This window comes from Penicillium manginii (genome assembly GCF_028828005.1).
Source record: "Penicillium manginii strain IBT 31320 chromosome Unknown utg000004l:1.0-7231830.0:1.0-7236170.0, whole genome shotgun sequence".
Lineage (NCBI taxonomy): Eukaryota > Fungi > Ascomycota > Eurotiomycetes > Eurotiales > Aspergillaceae > Penicillium > Penicillium manginii.
In genome coordinates this window covers 5,595,061-5,606,718 of record NW_026643105.1, presented here as the reverse complement: position 1 = coordinate 5,606,718, position 11,658 = coordinate 5,595,061, and the positions used below count along the sequence as shown (strand labels likewise).

At 48.5% G+C, this 11,658-nt stretch overlaps 5 protein-coding genes across 5 annotated transcripts; 2 read left to right on the top strand and 3 right to left on the bottom strand.

Moving 5' to 3' along the window:
* Nucleotides 1–334: 334 nt before the first annotated feature.
* N7533_005784 (uncharacterized protein) lies at nucleotides 335–1,297 on the bottom strand (the record flags this gene model as incomplete). Its single annotated transcript, XM_057102434.1, is given in 2 exon segments — nucleotides 335–957; nucleotides 976–1,297. 2 exon segments carry the CDS (start codon nucleotides 1,295–1,297, stop codon nucleotides 335–337), a joined length of 945 nt encoding a protein of 314 aa, XP_056962064.1.
* Nucleotides 1,298–3,397: 2,100 nt separating this feature from the next.
* On the top strand, nucleotides 3,398–5,188 carry N7533_005783 (uncharacterized protein; the record flags this gene model as incomplete). Its single annotated transcript, XM_057102433.1, has 1 exon — nucleotides 3,398–5,188. The coding sequence occupies one exon, from the start codon at nucleotides 3,398–3,400 to the stop codon at nucleotides 5,186–5,188; it is 1,791 nt and encodes a 596-aa protein (XP_056962063.1).
* Nucleotides 5,189–6,301: 1,113 nt separating this feature from the next.
* On the bottom strand, nucleotides 6,302–7,572 carry N7533_005782 (aldo/keto reductase; the record flags this gene model as incomplete). Its single annotated transcript, XM_057102432.1, has 4 exons — nucleotides 6,302–6,808; nucleotides 6,896–7,252; nucleotides 7,325–7,475; nucleotides 7,544–7,572. 4 exons carry the CDS (start codon nucleotides 7,570–7,572, stop codon nucleotides 6,302–6,304), a joined length of 1,044 nt encoding a protein of 347 aa, XP_056962062.1.
* An 818-nt stretch (nucleotides 7,573–8,390) lies between these two features.
* On the top strand, nucleotides 8,391–9,339 carry N7533_005781 (non-canonical purine NTP pyrophosphatase; the record flags this gene model as incomplete). Its single annotated transcript, XM_057102431.1, has 6 exons — nucleotides 8,391–8,567; nucleotides 8,628–8,701; nucleotides 8,832–8,976; nucleotides 9,042–9,078; nucleotides 9,143–9,204; nucleotides 9,265–9,339. Coding segments are annotated over 6 exons (570 nt in total), but the record flags the coding sequence as incomplete, so codon positions are not given.
* A 117-nt stretch (nucleotides 9,340–9,456) lies between these two features.
* Nucleotides 9,457–11,578, bottom strand: N7533_005780 (uncharacterized protein; the record flags this gene model as incomplete). Its single annotated transcript, XM_057102430.1, has 6 exons — nucleotides 9,457–10,108; nucleotides 10,163–10,235; nucleotides 10,299–11,037; nucleotides 11,107–11,249; nucleotides 11,305–11,385; nucleotides 11,440–11,578. 6 exons carry the CDS (start codon nucleotides 11,576–11,578, stop codon nucleotides 9,457–9,459), a joined length of 1,827 nt encoding a protein of 608 aa, XP_056962060.1.
* Nucleotides 11,579–11,658: the final 80 nt, after the last annotated feature.

Genomic DNA, 11,658 nt, shown 5'->3' with positions numbered 1-11,658 from the left:
TGCCATGATCGCCAGTAGACCCTGGGGTACCGCAAGACGGAAAAGCATCGACCCCGGACTGACAGCCGAGGCAGAGTGACCACCAGATCCAGACGCCAAGGTTGATGGAGCTTGAAGCGCCCACCAGGACGATTTGCAAAAAATCACCAGCATTGGCGCAGCCAGTAAGAATAAAGGGATGTTGGAAACCGTCCAATACCGAAGAAACCCAACGTTCCTACATGTGTTAGCAGGGGTCTAGAAGTGTGCTCAACTCAATTAGCCGCCAGACGTGGGGGATATCACATACCAATACTGACCCTGCACCCAAGTATAGATGCTAGGCACAGTCCAGCTACACCATGGCCGAGAATTGGCCCCTAGTAAGCAGAACTCGCGGTAAGCCAGGATCTGCGGTACGCCCATTCCCAATGCTACAATTGAGCCCCCCCAAAACGATCACGGCAAGGCGACGAAGGGTACGGCTAGAAGGTCCCTTTGTCAAAGTCGACCAGGCTAAGGTGGTGGCATCGTAGGCGAATAAGAACCCACTCAAAATGCCGTTGCTGCGGACGAGTGTCGCCAGAGCGAAAAGCACGGCAGCCGCGAGAACGAGAATATCTCGGAACCGGACCGCGCCCTTATGATCAGCAATGAGCGATGATGTATAGATATAGAAGCCCCAGATATTCAGGAATGAAAATATCGATTCTCCGTACGGGGCCGAGAGAAAGGCGCCCGCTGGGCTGATGATGTGCAGAGCAGCCGACAAAAAGCAGATAAGCCTCTGGGTGGGAGTTTCATGGCCGAAAACATTGGCCGAAAGGCCATACAAGGCCAACACGGAGAGGTAATGGGCGACGTGAGACAAGGCCACGCCGATCAAAGCTGCCGTTACCGGTCCACTCAGGCCGCCAGACAGGCGGATTCCTGGTGATAACAAATCAACAAAACGAACGACCGAGGGTTGCAAGTAGACTAGGGATGACAACTTACCGGAGAGAAAGAAACCGAGGACTCGAGGGTAACTAAAAGCCCACTCCTGCTCAAACACGTAGCCATGTTCGGCGGAGTGTACAAAATAAATTGCATCCCATCGGGCAAATTTGAAAGACAGAGGGAGCGCGGTGGTCGAGCTGTCAGGGGCTAGACCGGAATGCTCGTTGGTGAGGAGGGTAGTAGAGGTATCGTATCCGGGACCTGGACAAGCAACGATGACGAGGAACAAGAGAGCTTTCCAGAGCGCAAAGGCCACGGTCAAGCTCCGACTAGGGTTATCCAGTCGCAACAAGGCGGCGCCACGGCCAATTGAGGACATTCCCAAGTGGCGTGACACTGTGGATCATTCGAATTAAGGTGAGGGGCGTTTAGCAAAGAGCTCGGAAGGAACCGAGGCAGTGATTAGCTATGGCGATTTAATTTTGAAGTAGGTCCCGGTTCACGAGATGGATGCCAATGCCAGTGCCAGTGCTAGTCGGAGTGATGGTGGTAGTGATAGTGCCGATGTCCGAGATGCGCATAAATTATGCACAAATACTGAGTCAGCGGGTGTGGGACCTTCCGTCATGCCGAATAGAACACTACAGCACATACAGTACTCTCTAGTGGCAATATTCCAAGGTTCTCTCCCGTTTTGAAACATTCTCCAAGATCATCATCCTCTTACTGGCAGTGGCATTTCACTCCGTACTCTGTAGTACATTGGAGGATCACCATCCGGTGGCAACCGCTGGCCATACGCACACGACAAGGCCTATCTTGGCAGTTGGTCATCCGACAGATTAATCTGGCAAAGATCCCCTGTTCTAGAAAAGAGGTTGATAGTATGTACGGAGTATGGAGTACGGAAAACAACCTTTTAGCATTTAATTCTCTTTGAATTTGAACTTGACCCACCCCGGGACCAGACCCTTCGGCCCTTCGGCCCTCAGCTCTCAGCTCTCAGCTCTCAGCCCTATCAGAGACAGTGTAAAACTGGAAAGCTGCAACTATATCTGAGTGTTAGTTATAGTATTGTCCCCCCAGTTCCAAAAGTTCAATAATTGATTCGATGCTACGGACTACTCCGTACCCATCGTTTGATTCATCCTTCATCCTTCATCCTTACGAGCTGCTCCGAACCAAGCCGGTGAGAAGGATTTCGGCGATTTTCCTTGCCGACTTCCGCGGCTTTGGTTTGCTAATACATTTGCTTCCTCCGTACTACTCCGTTGGATCCTCGGTAGCTCTTCCAGAGATCAAGGTTTGTCCCGTGTTTAGTGTCTAATATCTAGTGGTTGCCCCGGTGCTTTTTCTCAGTTCCACGAAAAAAAAAGTCTGCTGTTGGCATGACTTGTTCCCCACCTGGTCCGGACCCCTCTAAATCTCTCACTCAAGAATAGTGATTATGCATCGACTCCGTTTCTGCTACTAGTACTAGTAACCTTGGAAGGACTAGGTTCCGAGGTACTAAAACCTGGGCGATGCTATACTATACTTCCCTTTGTAAAAGAGTGCTGGTAGTAGTAGTACTAGTAGTAGACACGCGGGCTAGCTTTCTCTAAGTATAGTATGCATAACTTATAACTAGTACTAGTAATACCCTAGGGTAGCTGCGCACCCCGGTCGATTGCCCTAAAACCAAAACAGAGTAGAAGGGACGCTAGTAGCTAGGTAGCTGAAGAAGTTCGGCGCCGCCATTGCGAAGTACATACTATGGCCACTTTCTGATTGACCAATAAAGTAACCGTCAAAGCCGCAGGGGCGTCGCCAAGATACGCCCAGGGCCAAGTAGGACCAAAAAGGACCAAACAAACGAGGAAGTTTCTCTTCATTCACCTCAGCATGACGCACTCTCTCGGAGTCGGAGCCTCACATGGCTCGCGCTTTAGGGCGATCGCGCCGCCGGATGTGTCGGAGGCCGCAATCACCGATCCGCTCCATCTTAGTGTAGTATAGTGGAGTGGGCCTTTTTTTGCATTTTCATTTTCATTTTCATTTTCATTTTCATTTTCGATTTCCAATTTGATCCAATCCAATTGTATAAGGCTGACCGCTGTTAGCTCTGGTGTAGTCCTAGAGAGAAAAAAGAAAGGGAAAAAGAAACAAAAAGGAAGCCAAAGAAGCATCTCCTCCCCTTGCATCCCCGTGACTCCCTTCACTCTTTCCCTTTTGTCACTGACCTTGACCCGACCTGGTCTGACCTATACACTCTACACCTCATTACCTCTGACCTTCATTCTTTCTCTACCTCTCACACGCATACATCCCTCTTTTGACCCCCCTTATATCCCTTCGCTTCTTCCCCCACTTTCAATCCCCGCAGCTGACGCGTTGACCCTGGATGTGTACGCGGATTCCCGGGGTCAACTAACAACACCCTGATACATACTCCAAGTCCCAGTAAAGCCCCATCAATGTGGCTCCGCCGAGTCCAAGAATGCTGCTGAATCTTGGCCTCACAGCGGATGCCGCAGCAGCCCATTCTACCGATCCCTCCTCTCCGCAGCCAGATACACCTTCAGCTCCCAGTTCTCCTTCCTGCTACACTGCGGGCTTTTTACTCCCAGCTCTACCATTCCTGGGGAGTCTCTACAACCCCAAACAGATCGATGGTCCTGTCCAGGCCGCGGAATCTGTATCCGCCCCAGCCATGAGTCCCGTTGCGGCGACACTTCGCGAAGGCGAGTCCTCTCAAACCCCAACGCCACCACCGCCTCTCGCCCGGCCTCGTGTCAGCTCGTCTACGAATCGGAAGTCGACACGGCCGAAGACCTCGTACCAGCTCGCCCATCCAGCTTCGCATGCCCGCCACAAACGACTCAGACTGCGCCCCAGGCTATTGCTTCAGCTCCAGCAGGTGTCGCAAACACCGCGTCCTTTACCGATTCTAGACATCTTACCATCCACAATCTACAATTCCCTTCTCGCGGGCAAGTTTCCCGCATTGTTTCGCGGGCGAAATGGGCTGGGCCCGAATGACCTGGTCATCGTCATGAGTGAATTATACGAGCGTACTGTTTCAAGCATCCCAGAAAAGGCGCCAAAATTTGAGGCTGAAAATCATGATCACCGAGAAGTGGTAGCTACCATCTGTCAGATGCTCCAGGAGGATGCGCATCTAAAAGGGAAAGCTGAAATCTGCCTCAACTTTGGGCCCGTCTGGGAAGCAACCCCGCTACCGAGCGGCTCCTATGAGTTCGTCGCGCGCACAGAGAATGGCCTGCGAGTGATGCGATGGGCCTTGCGTGCTGGAAAGAGTCGCCGATCTTCATCGGTTCACCCGGTCACTCAGTCGCGCGAAGAGGGCAAGCGATTTACCTTTAGCGTCATCGACCCCCACACTCGTCGACACCCCGTCATCGCCTCTATGACTCGCAATCAGTTGGAGGTTTTCGATGAATATTCCGCAGATGTTCGATCGAATACTGGACCGACGACCCCCACTTCGGCGATGTCTGTCATCAGTGACCTATCTGACACTGAAACCCCCATCGAGTCCAACGACCTCATCACTCTCGACGATGGTCTGCGCACGCTGATCATCACGACTAGTATCTGGGTTGCCTTTCGAGAAGGCTGGTCCCCCAACTTCAGCTACCGCGACCCTTTGTCTAGCTCCAACGGCAAACCGATTGTCTCCCCGGTCTCATCCCGAACTGGCTCGCCAGCTGTCCCAAAGAACGAAAACAAAAATACCAATGGACAGGATGATTTAAGCCCAATGAAGGAAGTGACTAACAACGGCAAGCGCTGTATGTCCGTATCCAGTTTCCGTCGCCCAGTCACCACAACTCCGGCGGAAGGGGATAAATCCTTCGGCAGTCTCTCCAAGCGCTCGAATTCAACCGGTGCGGCGTTCATGGAAAGAGCTAAGCAACGGACCGCCTCAGGGATCACCACCCGACTCAACCGACACAGTATGTTCACTGCCACAGGCGACAACGGTCGTGAAGTTGTCGTTTCTCGCCCTGCGTCCTTGCGTCAGAGTTCCTTCGATCCCGATGACATTACCCAACGTCCCGATCAGACCAAATCCAACCCTCGGGACGCCAACGAAAATTCCAAGCCAACTCTCCAACCTGACCGAGCCACTGTCGATCGTCACTCAGCGGCATTCCCACCGTCATGGCAGGATCATGACAAGGATATCGATTACACAAAAACCAAACGACGCCACCGATTCAGTTCTCTCTTCACGATGTTCCACCGAAAAGGAACGGTCCATTGATACCTCTCCTCACACTCCCCACTTCCCCTGCCAAGTCTCCTCTCTTTTCAAATACTTATACCCCTGCATCTGCATCTTATCAGCGATCTGTCTGTATTTTCTTATCTAGCATTATCTCAGTGCCCAATTGCATCTGGGATAGGCGTTGCTCCGGTAGATGACTCGTCTGGTACGGAGTCTTACCACCTCTTCTCTCTCGGCTCTGATCTTGTCTAATTCACTTCGAATGTGACCTCCAGGGGCTCTTTATTCTGAATAGCTAGCATTTCTGGTACTGCGGTGCCATGACACCCGGATCAACCATGTGATCGTCGCATACAGTTGCTATCTTCCTGTATGCACCTTTCTTTTTTCTTTTTTCTTTTTACCTATGACTAGAACTCGGTTCCAACCTAGTCTAGCTTCAGCTATGACATGAATACGCCAAGTTCGGTAAATTATTTACGAATAAATACCATACCAATCAAAAATTTCCTGGCCAATATTAATATCTTCCCTTGCTGAGTTACAAACTGTCTTCCCATCGAAGGGTTGGCTTCATCGCCTACATCCACTGGCATTCATTATGTTTCTCGCAGTCGGTCAGAACAGCTCAGCCACCACTGACTGACAGCGCATCCAAGTTAGACCGCCATTTTAGAGCTGCGCCGTCCGGTTAGCGGGCGCACCGATGTGCAGCTGTTTGTTATTTATCTTAAAGTCAGTGATAAAATTCTGGCCCTCAGAGCCAATAGTCCACTGGGCGAACTTATGAGCCATCCGCTCGTGTTTAGCATTTCTGTCAACAAAGTTGTGAGCCGGTTTGAGAGCCAATGCTCTTTGAATTCATCAACACTATATCATGACGTGGATAGAAACAGTCGATCGCGAGGCTGTGACTCTGCTTGCTCTAGGACATAAAATAGACTTTGATTGCTGTCCTCACTCATGGATGAAAACGCGTTTGGGGGAGATCTCAGAATCATATCTAATCACCTAAGATTTAACCTTGGAATGTGTAATCCATCATGATCCGACTCGGCCTTCAAATTGTTGCGAAATAATGGAATAGTCCCTATATACTATATCCACATTCACATCTATTACCATCATGAATGAGATCTATCATTTATTTTACCGCTCGAGGGGAGCGACAGCCTTGGCCACGTAGGGTTCCTCTAGATACTGGATCTCCTCTGAGGTGAGCGTAATCTTCAGGCTGGCCACGGCCTCATCAATCCGCTCGATGCTGCTCAGTCCGACGATAGGGTTCTCACTCTGGTGACCCAAAGACCAAGCCAGAGAGATCTGTGCCATGCTCACCCCCTTCTTACCCGCCAGCTCCTCCACGCGATCAACAATCGCCTTGTCGGACTCGGTCTCGCGGCTGCGAATAAGCATTTTCAATGCGCCATCGGTGTTCTCACGCACACTCGACCGGGAGCCCCAAGGTCGGGTGAGAACACCGCGAGCCATAGGAGACCATGGGATGAGTCCAACTCCACTGTCGAGACAGTAGGGAATCATCTCACGCTCTTCTTCGCGAGCAATGAGGTTGTGGTAGTTTTGCATCGAGATGAACTGGTGCCAGCCTTTGCGAGCGGCGATGTTCTGAAGGGTTTGGAATTCCCAGGCAGCCATCTGTGAATCATCATAAGTATGGTACACCATTTTCCACGAAAAGAAGTTCCGGGGGTGCAAGTGTCGCTTTGCAGACTGAATACTTACTGAGCTGGCGCCAATGTAGCGCACCTTTCCACTCTCGACCACGTCGTTCAAAGCCTTCATGATCTCCTCACGAGGGGTCTCTCGATCCAGACGGTGAATTTGCAACACATCAATGTAGGTTCCCAGTCGCTTGACACTGGCGTCCACAGCATCGAAGATATGCTTGCGAGACAGACCAACGCGGTTGACGAAGTCGCCGCCATTGCATGCCGTAGCAGCGATAGGTGGGAATTTGCCTTCGTCGTCAACACCGTAGAAACACTTTGTCAAGATCACGACGCGGTTACGTGGGATGTTGTACTTCGTCAGGGCTTTGCCGACGATCTCCTCGGACCGACCATGCGCATAGACATCCGCCTACCACAAATGAGCACGATTTCCAATTGGTAGGGGCTGTAATCCTTTGTGTCAGAATCACAGTTCACTTACGGTATCCCAGGTGTTGATTCCCTTCTTGTAGGCATGCTCAATGAGGGGCAAGGCTTCCTCTTCGTCCAAGACCCAGTCTTGCCATTGCCTGCTGCCATAGGACATGGTACCCAGAATGATCTTGGAGATCTTTAGGCCCGAGTTGCCCAATCTTTATCCCATCAATTGTCAATAATCAGGTACTGTTGTGACACTTTGCTGCGGGTGCGGGACTCGTACCGGACGTATTCCATTTGCGAATCCGACATAGTAATAATTGATTCAAGTTGAAGATATTTCTGGAGAAAAATCGTGAAATGAGCAAGTGCAATATTTTGAAGAGTCGATTTCTTTAAGAATATCTGCGATATTTGGGATTGCGCATGGCGTCAAGTTGTAATCAAGTAGCCCCGGAGAGGAGTCAAGTTCGTAGGTGACTCACTCATTAGTTTGGGTATGAGGGCCCTAATTCTTTGTTTAGTGGGGATCTGAGACAATGATATCTACTGCAAAAAATGAAGTGAATTAAACTCCAAGAAGAATCAAGATCGAAAGTGGCTAAAATGCAACTTAGACATGCGGTATTAATACTGGATCAAGATATGCCGAAACCAGCAAGCGAGCGTCAGTTAACCGACGGATACCCGGCAGGCTCTCTCTCATCCACTCATAACCCGCAAATTTTACCGATCGGGCCAGACACCGGATGTGAAGATCTGGAGTAGACCTACGCTGGTTACGCTATGAGATTTTTTAACTTTCCAAGTCACTCGGTCAAGGGTCAACTTATCCATGCTCACTGGCAAATTGTGGGCTCATTGCCATGTGGATAGGAACTTGAGAAAGAAATATTATATATTGTCTAGCTTCCAGTAAATTATGTCATATGAACTCCAGTATTGAACTGAATATCAAAAATCCATCATCTATTCAAAGAATTGAATTACAAGCCGTAAACCTGTAGATAGTAGCTATTCACTGCGCCAACTACTAAGCCTAGGCCAGTCCTAATGCGGTTTAGTGTTCCCCTCCTTCACAAAGACTTTAATTCTCTCGTGGTGGGCTATAGGTACTCCGTACACATCAGACCTCATCCACCATGAAGACGTGCACGTTCGTGACTGGTAACCCTAACAAGATTATCGAGGTCAATGCTATCGTGGGAGACAAAATAGCGATAGAGCCGCGTGCATTGGACCTTCCAGAAATCCAAGGCACGTTGGAAGAAATCGCAATAGACAAATGTCGACGTGCTGCCAAAATTGTCAGAAAATTATCTTATCGATTCCCGTTGGTATAGTCTCTAATTCCGATTAATTTACAGGTAGAAGGACCGGTCATCGTTGAGGATTCTGCGTTGGAATTCAATGCGATGAATAAGCTTCCGGGTCCTTATATGTGAGTATACCACCAACCTTTATAAGTGGAATACAAGAAGCTTTTGCAACTTGAAATATGCTAGTAAAAGATACTGACTAGTAGGTATCTCACTGGTATTTGATTATCTGACATTTCTTATAAAAATTAGAAAGCAATTTCTCGAGCAGCTCGGAAATGATGGCCTCAATAAATTGTTGCATTCATATACCGATAAAACGGCAGAAGCTGTATGCACATTTGCATTTACTACAGGGCCTTCTACCGAGCCCATCACCTTCCAAGGAAGGCTCAAGGTCTGTTCAGAATCACCATAAATAAACTTCAAATTGGTTCCTGTCACTCATGATTTACATAAAAGGGACAAATCGTTTCTGCAAGAGGGCCACCTGTCTTTGGTAAATACTATTTTCCATTCATCAGCATATTCGAAATTTCTACTAATGCACATCTGGACATCAGGCTGGGAGCCAATATTTGAACACGAGGGTGAAACCCTTGCGGAAATGGCACACGAGAAAAAGGTATGCGATGCATTTCGATATTTACTACGGGTGTGATGATTGAAACTAACTTTGGCTTAGAATGGGCTGTCCCATCGTTATCAGGCATTACTGAAATTCCAAGAATGGCTGGCGGCTCAAGAGCTCGATATTTAGAACATACTACTATACCTAACCCAACATAACATATCCAGGTATTTTCAGTGCTAGACGTCTTCGATGATATTGAACAGTATAAATGTAAAAGGAAATTGACACTAATGTTGATTCCTTCTAAAGTGACAAAATTCTTCTAAACACCGCTAAAAGCGTGGCTTCGCAGTCAACCTTGACCATTTTGCTGCGCCATGTTACGAAGCGGTCAGGTCGGACTAGGATAGCACCGGACTCATCTATCTCTCGAAAATCCTCCCATTCAAAGTAAGGATCTTCATAGTCCTGACCATGCCCAACTGAGAACACTGCAATATCTAACCCGAGGATAGTTTTCACCCGTTGCGCAGATATCTTCCACTTCTCCCCTCCAATTCCGGTGAAGATGGTAAAACGTCCGTGCCCAGCAAGATCAATAGTGGAAATCGGGGTTGAAGGAATGGTCGTATTCAGCCATGCATGTGGAAGCCGAAATCCCGGACATGTGGTTTTGTAGTAGTTTAATCGCGGCTCTAGCATTTCCGGTCGCTTATTCTCATTTTGATTCCAGACAGCGCTAGATTGATAATGTTGGTTCATCTCATTACCAAGCCCTTCGATTCCAAATTTAGAATCCTCGAGCGCCTTTCGCAGTTTTGCGCGTAGCCCCTTGCCCTCCTCGCTGTTTTCAGCAAACTTTGTTTGTCGGTCTTTCATTCTTTTGACACTGGTACCTCCTTGGGCGCCTAAGGCTTCCAAAATGGTGAAATTTGCAAGAACGGCATTCATCGAACTGGAGATTTAACTTGAGCTAGATTTAAATAGACATGGAAATATTTAAACTCACCTCGAAGCAGCTTGAGCTCCAACCTGGTTTCGCTCCATAGAGTACGTTTCAAGTAACTGAGGACCAGCTTGTCCTGCCGTCGACTAGTTAGCCTACGTAACTCTATGATTGAGCAAATTCGAAATGAAAAACATACCTTTTAATACATATGCGACCTTCCACGCAAGATTATACGCATCCTGTATAGCAGTATTTGACCCTAGGGCCCCACCGGGACCATGCCGGTGAACTGCATCCCCAAGACAAAAGACGCGTCCTTGAGACGACCGCTCCGCAATGGCATTGTTCATTTCCCACCTCACAATGTCCAAAATTTCCGGCTCCACATTTTCGTCTCCGATCATTTTCCTCAATCGCTTCAGCCAGTCTTCATGTGTTGGAACGACATTTGAGTCCGGCTCTGAGCCCGGAGCCCAGGAAAACCCGACAACCCATTCCGTCCAAGGCTTGTACATTCGAGGGTGAACAATAAGAAGTTTACCCGGGCAGATATGATCATCTTGAAATGTCCAACGAAGGCTTCCATCCCGAAATTTCACTAGGTGGGACAAGTCAACTCGCACCAGTAGGTCCCATGCTTTTATACCGGCACCTTTTCCAACTACAATCGGGATGTTGAGTTGTTCCAAAACGCGGCTGTGAGACCCGTCACAACCAAAAAGATATTTGCAGTGGATTGTCAAATTTTTGTTAAAGACCAAATCTCTCACTTTTACCTGTACGATGTCATGATGATCGTTTTCTGAAAACGAAACGAATTCAGTATCGAAGCGGACGATGAAACCAGACTCTACAGCCTTCCGGATCAATATTGGCTCCAGTAAAGTCTGCGGAAGATCCATCGGTGGACATGGGCTAGCAGCCTTGTACCGAGTCTTTCAGGCTTCTAATTTAGTACTCGCCAACCGCAAAAAACTCTCGAGATCTCGGAACGGGTAACTTACCTTGCTTGGGCCATTGCCCCAAGCTGGTAGGCGAGCGTATTCTTGGCCGGTCATTGATTCGCTCCAGTGTACGTGTGTCATGTAAGACCAATCCAAGCCAGAGTTGCGACATTCATCCTCTAAGCCAATATCTCGCATGCACTCTTCATGGCTGTTAATCCCTCTATCTTTTTCGTCTGTCATTGAGAGTCTCCATACCCATAGTTGCCATGTTTGTGATATGTGCACGTGGAGTCTGGGCTGTTGTAGATGATTTGCCAATCATAATTCCCTCGATTCCTATGACAATCAGTACCTTGTAGTTGGCTCGGAAAGTCATCCAGTATCATTTACCATAAGATCCCAAAAAGGATGCCAGCGAGCCTCCCGACGGTCCCGTCCCAACTATAACACAGTCTGTAACATAGTCAGGCGTGCTTAGTATAGCACTATGACCGTTGGCAGTTGACAGGTCGTTAATTGATTGGAGCATTTTTATGCTCTAGTTAGTCTAGAGAGAAATAAATTCTTTGTTTATTTGATACACTTAGGAGGGAATTTTTTTATATGTAT